Source organism: Chiloscyllium plagiosum, unplaced genomic scaffold (genome assembly GCF_037043375.1).
Source record: "Chiloscyllium plagiosum isolate Xiang-an unplaced genomic scaffold, Cpla_swu_hap1 HiC_scaffold_14, whole genome shotgun sequence".
NCBI classification, from domain to species: Eukaryota; Metazoa; Chordata; class Chondrichthyes; order Orectolobiformes; family Hemiscylliidae; genus Chiloscyllium; species Chiloscyllium plagiosum.
In genome coordinates, this window is record NW_028270152.1 from 51,334,328 (window position 1) to 51,357,845 (window position 23,518).

General features: G+C 37.7%; 1 protein-coding gene across 3 annotated transcripts in view; it reads left to right on the forward strand.

Annotated features, from left to right (window-relative positions):
* The window catches only part of LOC122559083 (microphthalmia-associated transcription factor-like), a 286,328-nt gene that overhangs the window by 1,785 nt on the left and 261,025 nt on the right, over positions 1 to 23,518 (forward strand). The window contains exon 1 of one of the 3 annotated variants that reach the window (XM_087994439.1): positions 13,475 to 13,638. The exons of the other annotated variants lie outside the window; for them this stretch is intronic. Coding sequence (XP_087850565.1) covers positions 13,532 to 13,638 — 107 coding nt within the window. The 5' untranslated portion in view covers positions 13,475 to 13,531. Of the gene's footprint in view, positions 1 to 13,474; positions 13,639 to 23,518 lie in introns of those variants that run through there. 3 annotated transcript variants of the gene reach the window in all.

Sequence of the window (23,518 nt, forward strand, 5' to 3'; positions counted from 1 at the left end):
TGTGCCCATCAGCGATTGCGGCTGGGGGAAGAGTACGTGGGCATTCAGTGATTAAGGGATGTCCAATGGCCAGCAGCCAGAAGACAGTATTATGGTGGTGTGATGTCAATGCCACCATCTGCATAAATGCAGCTTGCCAGTGGCCACCTTTGCCTGCTGTCTTGGCATTGGCAACATACACACTCTCAGAAAAAAACAACTGAGTGCACTGGATACTACAAAGGCTGTTGATCAATAATATTGAAGACTTGTGTTCCAGTGCTAGCCATGTCCTGAACCAAGTTATTTCAGTACAGCTATAACACTGACACATATCTGACAAATGAAAAAAAATCATCAGATATGTCCTGTCTACAAAGAAAAAGACAAATCTAACCCTGCCAGTTATTACCCTATCAGTCTACTTTCATAGAAGAATAGTGGAATTCCTACAGTGTGGAAAAAGGCCATTCGGCCCATTGAGTCCACACCAAGTCTCTGAACAACATCCCACCTACAACTCCCCCACTCTATCCATGTAACCCTCCATTTCTCATGGCTAATCTCCATAGCCTGCACATGCCTGGACACTATGAGTAATTTAGCACAGCCAATCCACCTAGCCAGCACATCTTTGAACTGTGAGAGGAAACCGGAGCACTGAGAGGAAACCCACACAGACACGAGGAGAACGTGCAAAGTCCACACCTAAGACAGTCACCCAAGGCTGGAACCGAACCCAGGTCCCCGGTCCTGTGAAGCAGCAATGCTAACTACTGAGACACCATTCAATCAGAAAAATGACGGAAAGTGTCATCAGTAGTGCTACTAGTATCAGTTATTCAGCAATATCTTGCCTTACTGATGCTTAGTTTGAGTTCTGCCAGGACCCCTGGGCTCCAGACTTCATTACAGTCATATTCCAAACATGGACAGAAGAGGTAAACTCAGAGAGCTGAGAGTGACTGTCATTGATACCAGTGCACCATGTGGCTAAGTGTGCAATCAAGGAGACATGGCAAAATTGAAATAAATGGGAATCGGGGTAATAGCTCCATTGGGAGAAAGTGAGGACTGCAGATGCTGGAGATGTTGTTGTTGGATGTCAAATCATTCTGAGTCCCAGGACGTCAATGCAGGAGTTCCTCAGGTTAGCGATCCTCCTGTCGTGAGATCAGAAGTAGAGATACTTGTTGGTGATTTCATTGCTCAGCAGTATTTGCATTTCTTCAGTTACTGAAGCTATCTCTATCTCTATGCAGCAAGATATTGGTGACAGTTCAGGCTTGAAAATAGACAGGTAATAGTTGTGCTACACAAGTATTATGAAACTACCATTTCCAACATAAATATATCTAACCAGTTTCTTTTGACATTCAGTATAATTACCATCTCTGAATTCTCCTCAGTCGTCATCCTAGTGGTTATGATTGACTAGAAACTGAACTGACCCAACCATTTAAATATTGTGTCCATAGATCAATTCAGAGGTGAATAATGTATTCCTGGCTCCCCACATCCTCCCCACCACCTTCAATCTCCAAATAAGCAGAGTTGTGGAATTCTCAACTTGCTTGAATGAATGCAGCTCCAACTACACCAGAAGCTTGATATCATCCTGGACAAAACTGCATACTTCACTGGACTCCCATCCGCTACCTTCAGTATTCACTTTGCTCACCACCGGTGTACAGTGTTTACTATCTACAAGGTGCGCAGCAGCAACTCATCAATGCTACCTCATCAGCACCTTCCAAATGTATGACCTCTACCTCCTAGTAGGACAAGGATAGCAGATCCATAAAGAGATCACTGCAGTCTGCAGACCTCACTTTCTCCAGAGAGATCACTGCCTACAAGATTTCCCCAGGCCACATGTCATCTTGACTTGGAGCTATATTCTTTCATTGTGACTGGATGAAAATCCTGGAACTCAATTCCTCACACCACCGTACTTACACTAAGTGGATTGCAATAGTTCAAGAAGGTAGCTCACCAAATTCTCAAGGCGAGTAAATGTTGGCCTTGTCCATGATGCCCATATTGCATGCAAGAATAAAAAAGGACATGCTTCACAAATACCAGTTTGCCTCGGTCCTTTGCTGTAGAAAGTAGCAGCATGTATTATTTTTGCCAGTTTGTCACGTTACAAGTAACTTTTTCTGGTTCTGCTTATTTATAAAGGTTTTCTTGTTGGGAACATTGTACTCATTCCTTTAAAACTGTTGTGCTTTGATATGAATCAGTTTGTAGCCAAATGTTAGAGAGCTGAGAACTAAAGCTACGATCTACCCTCAGCCTGAATCATTGCAGTATAATAATGTTTTCCACTGCAGATCAGATCACATTGGGTTTTAAAAAGCTGTGCTATTTTGGTGAAATTTTGCCAATAGATCTGTACATCTGAGATTATTTCAGTTATTTCTATGACAGATGTGATTAATTAACACAAGTGATTGTTTGCTTCTACCTGTCTCTGGGGACAGATGTACTTTTCCAGGTATTTCTACACCTGCTTCTGGCAGCATAATCTTTTGGTGGCAACAGTTTTGTTGTTCTTAAAGTAAAGCTTTGCAGCAGTGAGCTGTGTTTTGCATCGTTAGAATACACCCTAGCAAATTATTATGTAAACCTAAAAGGATTTAATGTGACAGTGTCATTTAGGTTTGGTGAAGGGAAAAGCAACGTAACCTATGGAAATGTATTGTCTAGTTTAACAATGATATTAGATTCATTCACTAAGCTTGTAGAGCATTGAAACATGAGTCATCCATTTAGTCAATTGAAACTGTTCTGTGGAAATACATTTTAACAAATTTAACATTACAGTAATATCTTGGAGAGTCTGAGTAAAAAAAACGCCTTCACAATTAGTTTTAACAACTTTTGAACAATGGTTTGAATTCATTTTACTTTGTTGACCTCCCGAACATTTAAGTTGCCAGTGAAATCACTTTGTCATTTTCCCCACAGTTATCTGTCTTCACCACCACTTCTGTCCCTCTTTTGCCAAATCCCTAAATCATGCTTCTCATATCTGATGTTCTCTAAATTCCACTTCAAACAACCAGCCATTCAGAGTGCACTATGTTATGTTGTCACCCAAAGTGAGGCCTATCATCATTTTTGTTTCTGAACAGATGGAAAGCTTGCTTTAAAAATAACAATCTCACATTCAACTCTCACCAATACCATCACTCTTCAGGTTCTTCGCTTTCTCCCTGCCCATGAACAACCTTCTACTCCAGAATTCTCTTGTTCTGACAACTTTAGTCTTCGGGAGCTTGTCAGATCTCCAGGTTTATATCTCCCTCCATCTCTTTGGAAATCTTCTTATGCCCTTTTTTGTCATGTGCTCCCCTCTAACCCTCTAAGATTATTTTGCATCATCCCTTTACATGATCACTTAAATAAAGTGTTGTCTAAGTGGAACTGCAGAAGTTATTGAATGTCAAGAAGTGTTGCAGTTGTATGAATTAGCCACCATGTGGCTTTTTCTTAGGCTGAGCAAATTAATTAAAAGTATGAAGTTATGATATTAAGTTAGATATGAATTCACTTAATTCCAGTTAGGTGAAAATTTGTGGTTTAGGCAAAATTCTCTGTTCATGTTCTTTCATAAAATATGAGTTATAATATTGAAATACATGTGTGACAAATACATGCTCTGCAACAGCAATATATATTGGTCTACTTTCTGTTTGGGCAGCTTTACAGATGTAGGAGTTTTATTCCCCAGACTTTTGCATGTTAAGGTACTATCATTCATGAAAATGTTTGTGCATTAAAAATTAAATATTATAATTATCTGTGTTTAAACAGTTTGTTATTAAACATAGCAATAAGTAGAACATTGCAGTTTGGTACTGAATCTTACATTTTACAGTTGTTCATAGATAATCATTTACTTATTGCTCGCTTTTGAGGAATTTCATTTTATACAGCTATCTAAAGGTTATGCTGTGTATATTGTTGTTTTTATTAAATGAAACATTAGAGACTAACACAAATGATGTAACACCTACTGCTAAATTAAGATTGAAGGTTATCTGGATTTATCTTCAATCTCTAGGCAACCAAGCAGCACGAAATTAGTTTGCAAAATGCCTGAGCAGGCTGACATTTTCTTTTGACCAGATAGGGAAATGCTATGAAGTATCAGAACTTCTATGGCAATTTTCAATACACATCTAATTTACTGTGCTGAATAAAAGACAGAAAATTATCTACAAAATTCATAGTACAGTTTAGTTATGGATTCCCAAATTGTAACCTAACCTGGGCAGTGCAGTAAATAGCAAGCTAATCAGGATTGATTGGAATTTCTTTTTGATGCTGAGTTTTGTAGTCAGTTAGTTATTCCCTGATATAAAATGGACATCTCAACACTTCCATGCTGAAAAACACACAATTATGCACAATGTTGAGGACTGTTTTAGAAAATATGTGAGAATCTTATACAATCCCCAAAGCTTATTCTGCATTTGAATTGTAGTGAAGTACATTTTTGAATATATTGTGCAAGGTTTTTTAAACATGTATTCAGAGGTTTATGCTGAGACTCATTGGAGTTTCTTGGTTGATTTCAGATTGTTCTCAGATATTTTAGTTAAAATTTGTTTGTAAGGAAATAACTGAAAACATAAGTCAACTACACATTTAAAGGAAAAGGGTATGTATAAGTTCAGGGAATGACAGAACTACGCCGTATAACATCAGTAAGCACAGAAGGAGGCCATTCAGCCTGTTATACCTTTCCTGGCAATTTGAAAGAACTACACAGTTAAAATGCAAAATAAATGCAAATACATTCTCAAAATTGGATTTTATTTTTCTTTAGTTGATTCATTCTGCAGGGTTAGTGCGAGTTTAGGAGAATAGCAACTTTGCTTGCTGGCTCTTTTGTCCCATTTTTAATTCCACGTCCAGTTTTTTTGGCAATTTTACTGATCAGTTCTGTGCAATGAGACTTTCTGATTGGATTGAGATTGCCAATCGAATTATAAATAGTGCTGTCTTTTTGATGAGGTGTTAAACTAAAGTCTAATCTACATGTTCAATGGATTGTCTATCAGTCAGCCAAAAATCCCACATGATGCAATTTGATTCAGCAAGGAATTCTTGATGAGAATTTTATTTCTCCTTCAGTTACGTTTGGATTGTGGTTGGCCATTCATGTTACTGTTGAGTGTGGAATCTTGCAGGCTAAAATGGCTCTTTGTTTGATGAAACTTTCAAATTAATTCCTTGAGTGTGTAGCCTTTTTTGCAATATTCCTGAGCGAGACATGATTTGTTCCTGCATAGTAAAGGTATATTTGCCTTTTTCCTAACTTGAGGAATACATGGTCGTACGTGCTTGAGGTGAAGTTGAAAATTGCAGTCAGTTGATTTTAATGTTGTTTCCTTTTGGCACAGTAAAGTCAATGAGAATGTCACAGCTGCTTCAAGAGGGAGCAGCTATACTGGGGTGGACTGTAAAGCTAAGTGCCTTAATATTGGGAGTCAGTCATATTTCTGGCCATCAGTGGACTGAGCGGCTTTATTTGGACAGACCCGAAAAGCAGTTTTATACTCTTGCAAACTTCTTGGCGAATGTAGATTTGGCATAAGTAATAATATTGTTTCACAGAATTTTTGGCTGCAATGCAATTCATTGTATGTTTAAAAATGAATTTTATTCGACATTGCCTTGAGATCTGAGGTACTATGTATATTTTCGCTATGTGTGTTTTACATTTTATTTGAGTCATTAGATCAAATAAAGATTGTGTTTGAAATTCCATGTGCACCTTATGTGCAAAGATGTGCAAACATTGCAAATGAATCATACAAGATGTTAGTTATATCCTTCTTAACCTTCAGACATCATATTTGTCAAAATAGGATGGGTTCTGAACTCAGCTGTGCTAGTGCTGGCCAGTCTCAGCTGGTAGCTTGTACACTGGCATATTTTCTACATAGTGATAACTACAGCAATTTAACTTTTTCATTACCAAGGTGGCAATGAGAGGGATCTTGCTGAAGAATTGTAATTAAATAATTGCTGTATTAAATAGATTATATCAAATACCAGTGAAACTGAAGGTATAGCCAAAACAAATGAGGTCAGCGTGCTTACTGTTTGCTGTCAGAACCAAATTTGCTTTTATTTAAAATCCAGAAATCAGATTTGAGGAGAAATTATTAAAATCCTTAGCAATTTTTATTATTTACAGAGTTTTGTCATTATATGGTATTCTTTTTGACATTAGAAGTATAAATAATAATTGCAAATTTGTTATTTGCACTAATTCTAAAACCAAGGTAATGCACAATTGGGCTTCTCGAAAGATACACATTTATTCATGAACAAAAGTCTGGTGGGTGTGAAGAGTGAGGTAGTGATGGGGAAACCCACAGGTCCTTTTCATTTGGAGATCCTGTTGCTACTTATTATTGTTGTCCACTTCTGATCACTGCCTGGCAGCCATGCAAAGTTACAAGCTAGAGTTGGCACTCTTTATGGATCATCTTGAAAAAGCAAGAGAGATTAGATCTTGTTAGGGTCATGGCTTTTTGGCAGAAGGAATGTTGCAGCCTAGTTAGAGACTAGCCATTGGAAAGAAAGGATGGATCAGGGCTTGAAGAAATGGGGCCAACACCAGAATACTGAGGTGAGGCTGAAAAGGAGCTGTTTGGTTGCTCCTGACCTCTAGCAGTTCTGTTAAAGCATTTACATGCTGGATCTGTCGGTTTCTGTTTGCCTCCATTCCATTCTTAGGCTTTCTGAACCCTGCGAAATACAGCCTGCAGCTGTTCAATTTAAATTCAGTTCCCCAAGAGAGGCAAACTCCTCATCATCCAGGAAAGTGAGAACAGTGACAGGTATCATGTTGTACTTAGATGTTGTGCTCATGATTTTTAACTTTTAACCTCTCCCTTTCATTGCAGGCATTTCATATTGTTCGTAAGATATTTCTTTTTGTGAACAAGGTTGTAATGTTTTTGGAATGCATTCTTTGGTATATTTCTGTTGAAAATGTGACACTTGAATGACCGAGCATTCTAGGAGGGAATCTGTCTCTTGCCTCTAGGAGATGTTGCCTGTTACCCAATGGACCTCCTTTACTTCAATTTGTCAATATTATTGAAGGCTGTACTCAACGTGGTGATTTTGAAGGTGAGAATGAGTGAGGCAGACAGTGAGGGATTGTTATGCTTAGTGCACTAAGCTGCCATTTGCTTCATAGTGAAATATCAAAAGGAGAGGAAGGTAAATGAAATAGATCTGATAAAATCTTGATTTTAATATTTTCATCTTGCTTTTTAAATACTTTCAGAGCTTCCATACCTCCCAATGTCTGTAACCTCCTCCAGATCCATCATCACCTTCTGAACTAAACTGATCCAAGATTTCTATTATTTAGAGGTTGTGGCTTTAGTTGTCTAGGCCCTAAACTTTGAAGTTTCTACCCTAATGTTCTCTGCCTTTCTGCACCTATCTTTTCCTTTAAATTGCCGCTTAAACCTTTCCTTTGACTAAACTTCTGGTCACTTTGTCTTACTCTGCCTTCTTGTGAGTTGGGATCAAGCTTTTTGTCTGGCAACTCTCCTGTGTTGGACTTTGAGATAGTATTTAAGGATCTTAAAATTATTTAATGCCTTTGCTGTTCTTATGAGAAGCCTCCTGACATGATCTTTGGCAGAATGCGTTTCTTGTCATTGTTGCTTCATTGTTACCAATCAGTGAGTAAATAGTGTGAGAAGATACAGTGGCAAAAAACTATTTCCAGAATATTGCTATTAGTAACATTTGATACTTTCAGTATATGTGGCAACCAAGGGATCAAGGATGTTAATTTGTGATAACCTAATTGTAGTGAGCCACAATTCTAAATATTAATGCAGAATGTTTTCTGTATTCCACAGGCACTCCTCCTCCACATTATACAATCTAAATCAAAATGTAACTCTTGGAATTTAAAAAAAAATTGATTGTTACTGAATACAGTTTTCTATTATCATGGGAGACAAACCATCTTGATTTAGACATATAACAGTCTGGCAAGTTCACTTATCACTTGCCTTCAGTGAAATAACAGCTTGGATTCAGAATTTCCTCTTTTTTTTACTTTGTTTGCCTTGATTTTCTGAAAACTTGTTTGAATATTTGAATGGGGGTAATGCACATCATTAACTCAATTGCCATTACTTCTTGCATTTTAGTTTGCTCCTCTGATTAAGAATATTACTTCTCTCCCTGTCCCATTCCAAATTTCTTCTTTTTTTTGCCTTTCCTATATTACAACAATGATTACATTTAGAAAAAAATCCTATAGGCTTTAAAAGACTTCAGGACTATGAGCATAGCTACATAAATACATGTCCTTTTCTTTTTTAATCAGCCCGTTCAGAGATGTATCACACATCTCTGGAGCAGGTGGGACTTGAAACCAGGCCTCCTGGCTCAGACGTAGGAAGTATCTTTTTCCTTACTCTCCTGAAGGCACTGATGCTCGGTGTTATGTAATTTTTCAGGCACAAACTGTCATCCAGAACCTTAACTTAGTGACTGTTATGAGGTTACACAGGGAGTGTTGGCAGGCTACATCAACCTGAGAAATGCCATCACAAAGCCTGATCTGTTAACTGCTCTATTACACATGAATTATACACAAGAGGCCAGTAAGTGACAATTAGAGCTCAGAACATGTTTTCTTCCATTTGCCATCCCAACCCAATGGAGTAGTTGTGATTACGTTAGGTAAATTAATTCAGACTAAACCAAGAATTAAAGCCAGTGTCTTCAGATTTTCTTAAGACCATTCTACACAGGTCAAAGATATTATGGGAATTAGTGTTTTACCATTTGGTTATGCTGTATGTCAGTGCACAGAGATTCTGTTCACCAGGCTACTAGATGTTTTGCTGTCCTTTGTGTCGGGCTTCCGCCTGCTTATTCAACACTCAGGTTGACCATTTGTATTGGAGCCTCTTTCTTGTAAAACCTTGTTTTACTTCTCTCTGCTTGTGCTTTGGCACTCTGCACTGTGATAACAATCGCTGATGGAATAATCTCAAATAAGCTAGTTACTTGCATGACTGAAGTGCTGTTAGTTCCTGTCTGTCCAAACTAGTTGAGATGTCAGTCGTCTGAAATTCAATTTAAAATGTTGAAAGGAGGGTATTTTCAAATAGCATAGTATACAAATTAGATTATGTGCGCCAAATAAAGGCATGGTAATGCAGTAATGATAGATGAGTGGAAAATCCACTTCAATGGATTAGTTTGAGCATGCAATAGAATGGTGAAGCATGACCCAATTTAGGACAAAATTCAATGTCCGTGTTTAAAACAATAATTATCATGAATGTAAGTAAATTTAAGTTAGTGCTTTCTTTCTGTGGCATGCTTTTTGGGGATCATACAACATAAAGACAAAATATTTCTACAAGTTTGACAAAAATAAGTGCATGTGAATAGTTACTATAAATTTTATTTTCCTGCTTAAGCTGCAAATGCTCACTCGCAATCCCTCTTTGTCACTCACTTGCTTACATAAGCTGTCTTCCAACCTCCTTGTGTCTCCTCATTTCCCTGTAAGCATCCTTAAGGAAAGAGTCTGATTTGCTTGTTTTTTTCATTGAGCTGTTAATTTTTGGCAACTAATTTTACTAGTTTAAGTAATCATCAACTAATTTTACTAGTTTAAGTAATCATCACCAAATTGCTCCCTGTGTCACATACTAGTGAATACAGAACTAGAAGTTTAGATTAGGTAGATAAATGCATGCCTGGTGCGAGAGAGAGGGTTTTAGATTCCTGGAGCTTTGGGCCTGGATCTAAGAAGGTGGAACTGATAATGTCATTATGCAGTTGTCTGCTAATACAGCTAGGGAGAAGTTAAACTAATTTGGCAGGTGAGTAGTAGTATAACACCAGAAGGGAGAAGGGGAAAGGAAACATAGTAACAAAGAAAATAGGAGGATGAAGTGGCCATTCAGCCCTTTGAGCTTGCTCTGCCATTCTTGGCTGACTATTTCAGTAGCCTGTCCCTACTTTTTCCCTATACTCTTTGTTTCCTTTCGCCCTAAGAACTATATTTAACTCTTTCTTGAAAACAGGATTTGGAGAAAAGATGGATTTGCAGTTACAGCATATGCAATAAGGTCTAAATTAGGGTTTCAGTGCATGTGTATTAATGCACAAAGCATGGTAGTTAGCCTTAGTGCTACAAATAGCTCAATTAAAAATATAATGCTGTGGTGATAACCGACATTGGTCAAAAAGAGGCAAGACAGGATACTAAATATTCCTAATATAAGGGGTGTGTTTTTGTGTTATGTTTGAGAAAAGCCAGTGTTTCTAACTGGCAAAACACACCCAGCTCATAACTTATCTTGGTCTGAGATTTTGTTTTTTCCATCCAAGCTTCAGGTTTGAATTTGTGTCCTGAGGCAGGCTGATTAAAAGTCCACCTTAGTTCTCTGAGGTGGTTGCCAGTTCTGAATAATGTCTGTATGCCACCTCCATGCTTCTTTAGATCCATCAGGCCTCTAAATCTCTTTTACCATTTGTCCAATATGCATAGTCCTCAGGACCTATGTAATAACTGTAGGAATTATTTTAATTGCAGATGAAAGAAATTTAAACATGTTACAGTCTAATGAAACTCTAAAACAATAGTTGTTGAACTATAAAGAAAAGACATACAGGATTCTGCAAAAAATTTCATCCTTTTTTGTAGTCATTCGTTTGTTTAAAGAACCAATCGTTTTAATTTGAAATTATATGAAAGTTAAATTGTTATTCCAGCCTCTTAAAACATTCAGCTGTTCCACTGAACAGTTGTGCCAGCGCACCATCTGCTGAGCTAAGTAGTCTACAGCATTTGGGACTCAGCCAAATATTCATAATGGCCACAGCTGTCAAGTTGCTAGCTTTCTGCTCTAAGACCCTGAAACTGAAAGACTAGATGGTGTTATATTTCTGTTTTAATGCTGATAGCCTGCCAGTCAATGGAGAGTGACAGGTGGTTAGATTGTTTTTGCATGAGCAGTAGGGCAGGTACTTTTCTGAAAGCTTGAGCATTGTTTACAGTTAAATAACAGTACCAAACATAAAGGGAGAGTTTCCTATCCGATTCTTTTACAACTTTTAGTGTATTATGGCAATTGCATGAATGGAGAAAACTTGTACTGTGCTTAGATTAGATTAGATTAGATTACTTTAGATTAGATTAGATTAGATTAGATTAGATTACTTACAGTGTGGAAACTGTTCAATATCAACTTCAATTTGCTGGACAGAGTCCAATGGTTAATCATGGCATTCAAAACAGATATACTTAAGAATACAGCATCTTATGGTGACCTTTTAAGGTGTCATATTATTTTACAGTTTCCTGTCAGCATCTCTCAGACTCCCTAGAAGGCTCAACTCCCCTTCCTACAAGGCCACAAACCCTTTTAAAGAGATGCTTCTTATAAGGGTTTCCAAAGCTACGCCAGCACACATATAAGAACAGCAATAGGCCATTCAGCCCTTTGAATCTGTTCCATCATTCAATAAAATTGTGGCTGATCTGTGGCCTAACTCCAAAATAGTGTGTGCGAGGAAATCCAATTTCCTTTGTGGTCCTCACTTGACCCTTGGGCATTTTGCACATTAAACATTTTCACGCCCATGCAAAGACCCCCCCCCCCCCGCCCACCCTGAAATGTTGTAGACTCAGAAGGCAGAGAAAGATTATTTCTCCTGTTTACAAAAACAAAACTTTGCAAACCAAATCGCTGCTTTCATTGGGAGGTGAGATTCCAGTACAAATTTTTCAGAATCAAAAATGGGGAAGGAATGAGGTAGGTGACAATGTTGATCATTGAGCATATTACAGTGTTGGAGAGGGAGGATGCATGGCAAGGGTCAAAGAATGTTTATTAACTCAAACCAAATGCAATCAATTTATCAACCTACTGAGCATATTCTATAGGTTATCAACTAGTAGAACAGATTTGAGGAAATCAGTTAATTGAAAACACTGAGGTGGTTATAATGCAGATTTGAATTATCGTAAATGAAGTGCTAAATGATACAGTAAAGGCTAGGGGGAGGCTTCTGAAGAACATTCAGAAAGATTTTGAATATTTCTGTGCTAATGAGGAAATTCTAGGAAATTAATGGATCAAATGTAAGTAGGGGTGCATTTATGCAGTAGTGATCATCACAAGAGATTTAAGTTAGCTTTGTAAAATGACGGGGAACAATCTAAATTAAAATATTTTATTGAGGAAGGGACAATTTCAATGTGCTGAGAACACGTTCAACTCTGGCAAGTAGCAATCAAAACATTAGCAGGCAATACAATAACAAAACATTGGTTGCCTCTAAAGAGGAACTGGGTCTAGTTTGTCCCCACAAGGGGAAAAGGGAAGAGAGAGCATAGCCAGACTCCCTGGATAATGAAAGAAAGAATAGATGGAGCAACAAATATGATGTATCTGACAAACATCAAGTTGATAATAAAAGTGAGGTGGTTAGTGAAATTGTCAGCTATTCCCAATGTCCATGGATGGCTACTGCTCTGTGCTGGTAATGCTGGTTAGTCAAACTAGTGCACACTCATCACATGACCATTCCAACCAACTGAAGTGGAGTTGCCAAGCTAGAAAGCAAAATTCAGACATCGCTAAGGAGTGGGGAGATTCCATCATCGACCATTGAAGAAATTTTGGTAATGTGGTTCAAGGCAAGAGCATTTCAAGAAAAATCCAAGGTTCAAAAACATTCCCATGCCTGGTTCAAACCTGCAGGAAAATGGAGTTGTCCTGGTAGAGTGACTGGGCAACAAGGGGTTTAGCTGCAGCAATAGTCTGATTTCATTCCAGACAGGGCAATGTCTTCCATGTGGTAAGCAGTAAACTCGATAGTTAGAGTAACAGTGATAGATGATTGGCTGCAAAATGGTCTTGCTCACGTCCTGAATAAGTGCGCACCATGATTTCTAATGCTAATGAAACCAGACTGTTTACCAGATTGCTCTTTTATGTGTTTCATCTATGGTGGAAAGTGAAATAAGAAACCTGTCACTGCGCTAGTCTGTGCCAACATGGATGGCACTGAAAGGCTGCTACTTGTGATAGGAAAGTCCAAGAAGCTATTGCAAACGTCAAGGCGCTGCTGCTGCAATATAAGGCTAGCAATGCCAGCTGGATGACATCCAATGTTTTTGAGATGTGGATTAGGAAAGGGGAAAAAAATATAACAGCAGAAGAAAATGATCTATAAAGATTGACATCATTACACACAACTGCCTGGTGCGTCTCAACATCACTGACCTTAAGTGCCAAGCTGACATTGGCCAGACCTCAGCTAGAGGAGGAAATTAGGAACCTAAAAAAAACTACCAATCACTCAGGCTGTTGAGGTCATTAATAAGGTCAAGAAACAGCCCAAATATTCTGGAAGTCATGACCACGATGGAGTGCTGTAATAGATGATGATGGAAGCTACAGTCACCGACTGCTTCTGTCACACTGCATTTATACTGGCTAAACTGTACAAAACACTGAGAATGAGGAACATAGTGAAGACAGCAGTTCCGACGATGAGACGTTTTGCTTGCCTGTGGGAGACTGATTGTGCAAATTTCAGTGAAGACAGCTTGGGAATGTTTGTCAGGTAGATTACACCATAAACTGAACAATGAAACCTAGCAAATGAGATACTTGTAGATGCAGAGCATTCTTTAACCAATGGGCTAGAGGAAGCCAATAACCCTGAAAAGTCGAATGAACTCTTGCCCACTCTTGTTTCTGTTTCCCTTTCTGAAGCTGCCAAGGCCATAAGATGCTCTGGGAGTTTGCATTTTAGCATAAAAATGTGGAAAATGTGTTTAACTTCATTTACAATATGGGGGATTCTATCCCACTCATGTGAAAGCAACATGTTAAGCTGAAAATCATTGCAGTCTTTGTAGAGCCAGCTCCTGACATTTTTCAGTGCCTTTTTCTGTAAAAGTGAGGCCATTGTAAGGTATGAACAAATTGAAAAATGAAGACTTTTTAAAAATAGATTTACTCTGTCAGTTTTCATTTTGTTTTGACATGGAGTGTGTATGTTGGCACATTGCATAAGAGTTTCTCAGCAATATCAAAGATCCACTGAACACCTTTTGTGATTGGGCCCGCTGTGAATTGACTTATCATGATTTTACTCTAAATGTCTGTCTGACAAGCTAGATTATAATACATAGTTAGCTATGGTACTTTTTGAAAACAAAAACATTAGGTTTCAGGTTTTACTTGATAACTGAATGAATTCAGATTGCGCAAAACGTTAGATCACTTTATATAACTGAATGAATTCTGTTATATAAATTGATATAGTATTTTGCACAAACTATAGTTGAATGACTAGAACAATAAACTACCAGTATTTAGATGCATGTTGTATTTATTATAAATATTTATTATCTTGGTTCCATATTAGAAAATGCTTTGTATAGCTTTCTTGTTGACACAATAAGTAACAATATGTAGAGTTTCTTCTAGTTGTTTCTTTACTTGTTGTAGCATAATATTAAACCAGTTAAGTTTTGCGGCAGCCTGTTTTGTTATATTTCAGTTGTGTTCTCGATGTGTATGTGCGGCATGCACTGTCCAGTCCCTGAATGTTTTTGCTAATCCCATCGTAAAAACCAAAAGAGTTATCAGCAATTTGTTATTGCTTTTGCAGCACTTAACTTTTAAATAGTGCTTTGAAATGACACGAAATAGTTGATACCACACTTACTCATTCTTAACTGTTTTTGTCTTCCTGTTTTAATTCTGTTTAGTTCTTTTTAATATCCTTTAACTGTTTTCCTTGTTAGGTGCAGTGGTTGCTTGCTTTGCTAGCTGAACCTAGTACTGCTAGAGAAAGTGATTGTTAATGTTTGAACTCAGAAATCCCAGGCTTCAGTTCACTCCAAGTTATTGCACTCAGCAAAGTGCCAGTGTTTGACTAGCTGCCAATGCACCAGAGTTTAGGCAGGTCATACAGACCTGAACAGGATGTTCCTCACCAGCTATTAACAAATGCAAGCCACAAATATCTTGGATGTGAATTGGATCATATTTACTTTTGGGCTCTGTTCAATTTCTATATGATGTGAATGGTGCATGAAGGCTTTCATAACAATATTTGTGCTTCTAGTATAAACACTTTGACTGGGGGGAATGACAGAATGTGTGAAATAATGTTGGTTCTCCACAGATGGGGAGTAGTTATCAATTGTGGTAATCAGTATAAAAATAGCTGCCAGGTTTATTTGCACTCTTTGATACAGCTGGTAAATTGGCTGCTGTTAAAAGAACACATGCTGACAAATTCTATTTTTAGTTGACATGCCTATGTTTATATATAAAATTTTGCTTATTAAATTAGAAAAAGATATATAGGTTAGTACTTAGCAGTACTTTTGCTGAAACTGCTGTTTTTTTTTCTCATTTTGGCTGTATCAGCAAATTCTTGGCATTGAAGTGGTTGGGGACAAACAGCAGAGATGCTTGATAAGTTTTCGATTGTTCACACTACGAGTTACATTCACTTCCCAATCTGGACTATTTTAGGATATTAAGTGTGTCTCTGAAAACAGCAATCGCACAGCTTTACCTTACAAAAGGTATTCTCTTATGTTTTAGTTGGGATCTTTTCAACTTTCTGTTTTGGATCTGAAAGGAACTATATGCAGGTCTAGTTGTTTTTAATAAGTAATGATATAATTATTTAAAATTAAACCATAGATTATTTTTTCATTAGATTATGGCATCTTGATGTGAATCATATTGCAAAGAGCATGTATTTGTTCTTTTCTATTGCGTTCGCTCTTTGGATGATATATCCCATTGAGAATGAAGGATTCTAAGAAGGGGATAAGCCAACCATGTTAACCAGGGAAATTAAGGGTAGCATTGTACTTTTCTTTTCAAATTTAATGTTGCAAAATTAATGGTAAGCCAGAAAATTGCGAAAGTTTGAAAAACCAACAAACGATTACCAAAAAAAAAGATGGAAAATAAATAAGGGTGAAATTGCAAGTGATATCAAGATTGTCAGCAAGAGCTTATTTAGAGCAGCACAGTAGCTCAGTGATTAGCACTGCTGCCTCACAGTGTCAGGGAGCTGAGTTCGATTCTACCCTCTGGCACTCTGTGTGGAGTTTGCATATTCTTCATGTGTCTGTGTTAGTTTCCTCTGAGGGTTCCAGTTCCCACCTACAGTCTAAAGATCTACAGGTTAGGTGGATTGGCTATGGTAAATGCAGGGTTACGGGGGTGGGTCTGGGTGGGATGCTGTTCAGAGGGTCAGTGTAGACTGTAGGAATTATATGATTCTATAAAGAAATAGGCAGGTTAAACTGAATATAAGCCTGTTTTAGAACAAAGCTTGAAAAATAATGAAAACCAGGAAATGGCAAAGGAATTAAATGAGTACTTTGTGTTAGTCTTTATAGCAAAATATTTAATATTTTTAAAATACTATTGGTGTAATCAAGGGATAAAAAGGGAGAGGAAATAAACACCACAACTAATTGGAGAAAAACTGCTAGAGAAACTAATGGAGCTAAAGATCAATATGTTCTTTGGACCTGATGAGATGTCTCCCTAGAGAATAAATAAGTAGCTCGAAGTGTTGAATGCACTGGTAGTAATCGTCCAAGAATCCTTAGATTCTGAGATTCTGGAAAGCTCTCGGAGGATTGGAAAGTTGTCCATGTAACAAAAAAGGAAGGAGACAAAAACTAGATAATCTAGTCCAGTTAGCTAACTGTCTGTTATTGGGAAACTGTAACTCTATTATAAAGAATATAACCGCAGAACATTTAGAAATATATAATATGATCCAGCAGAGTAAGCATGGCTTTGTGAAAGGGAAGTCATGCCTGACAAATTTATTACAATTCTTTGAGGCTGTAACAAGCATGATAGATAAGGGGGGGACCAGCAGATGTAATCTATTTGGATTTCCAAAAGACACTTGATAAGATACCATTAACAAGGCGACTTAAAAAGATAAAACTCCATGGTGTTGGCGTAGTATGTTTACATGGATAGAGGATTGGCTAACTAATAGAAGTCATAGTTGGATAAGAGGGGGCAATTCAGGATGGCAATCTGCAGCTAGTGGTGTGCTATGTTTTTGAGCAACTTCATATGACTCCGTTTTGGATCTATACTATTCTTACTTACATTTGTTCAACATAATTGGGCCCCTCTTCCTTTTGCAACTTTGCACCTGATAAGGATGTATAATACATGCATTAATTTCTTAATTATTAAATATTGCCACCCCACAACCATATATTTTAGTGAAGTTGCCCAATGTATTGCAGCCAACTCATATCTTGTATCTTTATAGTTTCCTTTGTTTAGATTTAGGACTCTAGCTTCAGACTGGATCACCACTTTCTCTCCCAATAGAGAATTATAAGATGTTATGGTCACACTTTTCACAGCAAGATTATTAATTAAACCTTCTTACTGCACAATACCAAATCTAGGACAGCCTATTCCCTAGTTGGCTCTTCAATGTATTGTTCTTAAAAAAAAAAAGCACATACTTCAGGAATTCATCCACCACCATATTATGGCTGTTTGGTTTGCCCAGTCTTTATGTAAATTTAAGTCACCCATGATTACTGTTGGACCCTTGTACACCCATCTCTAAAATCCAATTACTTCTGTTCTCTACCTTATCACTGTTATTTGAAGACCCTTAGACAACATCCAATAATATTGTCAATCCATTTTTGGTCCTTCACTGATTCAGAAAATGTTGATGTGGAATTGATGCCCTTTTGTTTTGATTTAATCCTTTATTCACAACCGTGTCCCACCTTTTGTTTTGTTTTTCCTCCTAAATATTGAATACCCGTTGCATTTTCAGTCCCCAGTTCTGGTCATCCTGCAGCCAGGTCTTCATAATTGTAATCATATAGTATCCGTTTACAGGTTTGTGCACTGTTATTTTCTAAAAAAATCAACTTGAAAATGCTGTGCACGTTCAGATGCAGTACTGATTTAGATTTGCCTTTTTAAAGCTTATATCCTTTTTAATACTCTTATTTGTTGCTAAATTTTGTTTCATCTACCTTTTGACTTTTGCCTACTATTTTCCTATCTTTCATTCCTAACTTTATTTTACTTTGTTCGGTCTCTCTGCTCTTGTGCCCATCCTTGTGCCACTCTAGTTCATAAACTCCTCTCCATAGTGCGAGCAAATGTTCCTGTGAGTTTTTTGTTTTTGCACTTGCTGGAATGCAACGCATTCAACTTGCATATGTTCGACCTTTTTCAGAATCAGTTACACTGTCTGAGGAATCAAAATCCCTCCCTCAAAAACCATCTCTCCAACCATACATTCATCCAATTTGTTCTCCTGTATTGGGTCTCATTGGCATGTGGCACTGGGAATAGTCCTGAGATTACTGCCTTTTTTTTGAGGTCCTGATTTAAAATTTATTTCCTACCTTCCTATGTTCTGTGCGTAGTACCTCACCCCTTCTGTTTCTGATGTTGGTTCTGACATGGACCATAATCTTGGCTGTTCATCCTGCCCATTCAGAATGTCTTGCAGCAGCTCAGTGGCATCCTTGGCCCTAGTACCAGGGAGACAACAAACCATTCTGGTGTCATAATATCACTGCAGAAATGCCTATCTATTCCTTAAGTGATAGAAATGATATTGCTCTTACATTCTCTTCCCCTCACCCTTGCAGATGAGCCAAGTGTGGCGCCACAGATTTGGCTCTCACTGACTTCCCTTCAGCAGCATCCTAAATGGAAAATCTGCTACGGAGAGGGAGGTGGGCCTGCAGGGCTCCTGCACTACTTACCTGATGCTATTATTATTCTAACCCATTCCCTTTCTGCCTACACAATCTTTACTTGCAGTATGATTACCTTACTATGCATGTTATCCACAAAGATCTCAAGGTGCCTCAAGAGACTCCAGCCATTATACCTGGTGTGAAATATAGATTTTGTTATCTGCAGCTGGAGATAGTTCCTGCACACATAGAGATCATGAATACTGGAAGTGTCATAATTTCCTGTACCACAAAGAGAGACATTACAGCTGGTATTACTCCTTTCCATTTATTTGCTCCAGTTCAAAGAATATGAAATTATACCAGAAACTTTACCTTCCTTATAATACCTTAAACATTACTTAATCTAAATTAAAGATCAGTGTTTACTTTAAAGATGGTTCAATAGCTATACTCATCCATGAGCCACTGCATCTGCTCCCCTGTTCCTCACCAATGAACTTGTAGTTTTCTTACGTTACTTGATTTTCTTTCAAGCTCAGCTCTTCCATCTGTCAAGAGGTCTCTCGCAGTTCCAGCTTTCTCCGCTGGATGCTAAGTTTATAATTTAGACAATAATTAATGATTTAGTATTTAGGGAGAGGTGATGATCTAGTGGTGTTATCACTGGACTGTTAATCCAGAGACTCAGATAATGTTCTGGGGAGCTGGGTTTGAATCCCACCATGGTAGATGGTGGAATTTGAATTCAATTAGGAAAAAGAAACTGGAGTTAAGAGGCTAATGATGACTGAGAATCCATTGTTGAAAAACCCATCTGGTTGACTAATGTCCTTTAGGAAGGAAATTGCCTTCCTTACCTGGTGTGGACAACATGTGACTCCAAACCCACAGCAATGTGATTGACTTTTAACTTGCCTCTGGGCAAATAAATTTTGCCTAACCAATGACACCCTCATCCTGTGAATGAGTAAAGAATTAATTCTGTCACATTAGCAGAACAAAGCTAAATAGCAATGTAATTTAATACCTATGATTTGAATCCAATCTCCATTGATCATAATTCTCACTGACACACAGACTGGCAGACACAATTCGGGGATAAATTATAAAGAAAAATAAAAGAATTATAATTTACCATTTCTATAACAGTTTCAAATGATGACTGGCAAGTTTTCATGCAATCCTTGGATTATGAGTTATTCGCAGGCACAACTGTATATCTAATTTTGAAGTTAGCAGTGAATGTGAACAATTTCAGTAGACTTCCATAATTATTTAATGATTTCTTACAGGCTTGGATCCTTTTCTCAGAACATTCAACAATTCTTTAACTGGACGGAGAACGACAAAAAAAATCAGCGGTCAATCCCAAGACTTTTTAAAAATTGCTCTGCACTTGTCAAATATAGTCTGAACAAGCTTTCTTCTCTCTTTCTTTCTAAAAATCAATTTTCTATGGTTGGCAGCTTAGCATCATTCCTTCGATTGACCAGCATGACATCCAATCAGCTGCTAGTCTTTGGTTTGGCAACACACTCAGTGCCACAATCGTTCACAGTGTTCATTATTTCAGTAATTAACTTACATTATCTTCCAGGGCAGTTGGCAATAGCAAACATCTGCATCTGTTATCCTTTTTTTAAAAAAAACATGCAGCTGTTCAAAATTCAGCTAACCTCAACTTCAATTTTTAGTTTCCTCGAAAAAAATGAGAAAAATTAAAAGAAATTAGTGAGTGTCTCTACAGTCTCCAGGTGCTCCTTTTGCCCACCCCAGTCATCATAACATCACGTGCCACCTTCAACAATTTGTATTTATAAACCTTATATGTGGAGCTGCTCATGCACCCCCTTTAACATTTGTTCAATTTAGTTCATATTTGATCTCCTTATTCCTGTCAAATGCATGATTTCATAAATTCTGTGTTGAAATTTATTTTGTCTGTGCACTCCTGAACAATGCTATTATACTCTAGGATTTGTACCATTTTCATGTTCAGGAAATTTTGTTCGGTATACCCAAGTCCAGGTCATTAACATACATATCAAATGACAGTTATTCAGACTTGGGGGTATCACAATATGTTTCCCTCCAATCTGAGGAATAGCTATTCTTTGCTTTCTGTTTCTTCTCCACATTTATTCCACAGACTTCAGATTTTTGAATAGTTCTATTGTGTGGTACTTTACCATAGGTCTATTGAAAGTCATATATAGAATGTATGAAATGACACAACAAAACTAATAACTATGAATCCAAGGGACATAGCTTTTGGAAACCGGAGAACCTCTTTTGGTCCTTTTGAGCCTCCTCCACCATTCAATAAATTCGCGGCTATTCTGGTTGTGTAACCTCAACTCCACGTTTTGTCTGCTTCCCCTTAATCATCAACTCCCTTGTCAAAACAAAACTGTATCTATCTCAGCCTTGAATAAATTCAGTGACTCAGCCTTTCCCGTTTTTTGGGGAAAAGCATTCCATAGAATAATAACTTTCTGACAGAGAGAAAAAATGACTTCTTGTTTGTTAAAAGGGAGTTCTCTCATTTTTAAAGTGAGTCTGTTGGTTCTAGTCTCCCCCACAAGAGAAAACAACTTCCTAATATCTACTCTGTCGAGTCACCTCAGGATCTTGCATGTTTCAATATGATCACCTCACAACGTTTTGAATTCCATTTGACACAGGTCCAATAACTTCAATCTTCTGTCTTAAGATAAGCACTTTATACCAAGAATGTTAAAAATCACGCTGCAGTGCTCCGAAAGCTCATGTTTCCAATTAAACCTGTTGGACTATAACCTGGTGTTGTGATTTTTAACTTTGTACACCCCAATCCAACACCGGCATCTCCAAATCATGAATGCCAAGAATGAGTTGAGTTGAGTGAAACTTCTAAGCTGCTTCTCATGTAAATATGTATTTTTTTTCCAAATGAGGTTGTGAAACATCTTTACTTTTATGCTCCATTTTCCTCACAATAAATATCAAGCTTTCATTTTCTTTGCTAATCACTCACTGTGCCATAGCAACTTACACGATTCACATTCCAGAACACCCAGGCCCCTCTGGACTATTAAGTTCTACAATTTCTTCACATTTACATAGCTTCTCTATTTTTCCTGCCAAAGTGGAAAAAAATTACATTTTCACAAATTAAGCCATGTCTGGCAATTATTTTAACTATCTAATCTCTGTAATTCCTCTTGACAACTTGCTTTCCTATCTATCTTGATGTCATTGACAAGTTTAGTTACTGTGCATTTGTTCCCTCCATCTCATTTGTTGATACAGATGGTAATCTCTGTAGGCTGTTATTGATTAACCCAGGAGTTCCAAGTGACAATTAATTTCCAGATTATTTTCTGTTGGATATTCCCTTACCACTGATTTTTGGCGAAGTGGCTTGCAGTTACTTGATTTAGTCCTTACTCTGTCCACTGCCTTGTCTTTTTTTGAGAAGAGTAACACTTAGGAACATGGGAACAGCCCTAGGCCGTTGAGTTTGTTCTGCCATTTAATGAGAACATGGCTGAATTGTGGTCTCACTCCATACATCTGCCTTTGGCCCATTATCTCTTAATATCTTTGTGTAACAAAACATAATCTATCTCAGATTTAGAAGTAACAACTGATCTTGCATCAACTGCTATTTGTGAAAGAAATCTTCAAACTTTAACCAACCCTTGTATGGAGAAGTGCTTCCAAACATCTGTTCTGTCTAGTCCTATGTTTAGACTATGCCCCTAGTTCTAGGATCCTCAACCTGTGGAAATAATTTATCTTTACCTACGCTGACTTTTCCTGTTAATATCTCGAAAACATCGATCAGTTCACCCCTTAACCTTGAAAATTCTAGAGAAATCCAGCTTAATTTGTATAATATCCCATCATAACCCCTAAAGTCCAGGTATCATTTTTGTAAATCTATGTTGTACTCCCTCCAATGCCAATATATCCCCTCATCCTTTGGTTTCATTCCCATATCTAAAGAGAAATCGAAGATTTTGGCCAGAGCCACTAACATTTGCATTCTTAGTTGCTTCAGCTACTTGGGGTCAAGACTATTTGGATCATGAATCTTTATTACTTTGCATGCTCATAACATTCCAAATACGTATTGCGTTTTTGTCTGGATAATGCACCATTTTAACAAAGGCCATAATTTTATGTGAATTGGGGAGTTGCACATAGTGGGTTGGATCCCAGGAAAGCACAAAAGAGAAAGTTTCCTCCCCTGGTGGAAGATTTTCAAAATACAGGAAATAGGTTTTGGATAGCAGGCTTCCATCAATATTTTGGCTGAATGCTGATATGTACCAAAATGATTGTCCAGTTGTGAATGGTTGTGCACAGCTCAACGCTTTGGTGAATCCTGTCTGTTCCTTTAGCCTCATGATGTTTGCAGAAGTTCACTTTTCCTTCAGTCTTTTAGTCAGGACATCAAACCCAGAGTGTGTATATATACTTCATATTAGTTCATGACTCCACTTTACAAATCAGTCACATGTGACCAGCATATATCGTGCTACTTTGAGAAAATCACTGAAGAGATTATTGGGGTGCTTAAGCAACAGCTCTGCTCTCATAGTTGCTCTGGAGGAGTCTCCTGGTCCTTGCTGTCTTGATACCCTGATTCATAGTTGACTGCCTCATTCTCCACAATCTGGTCATCAAGTAGACACAGGTTGGGATTTGGTGACTGTGTTAGGAGGTGGAAGGGACCAAGTTGTCCTCAAACCTTCTTTC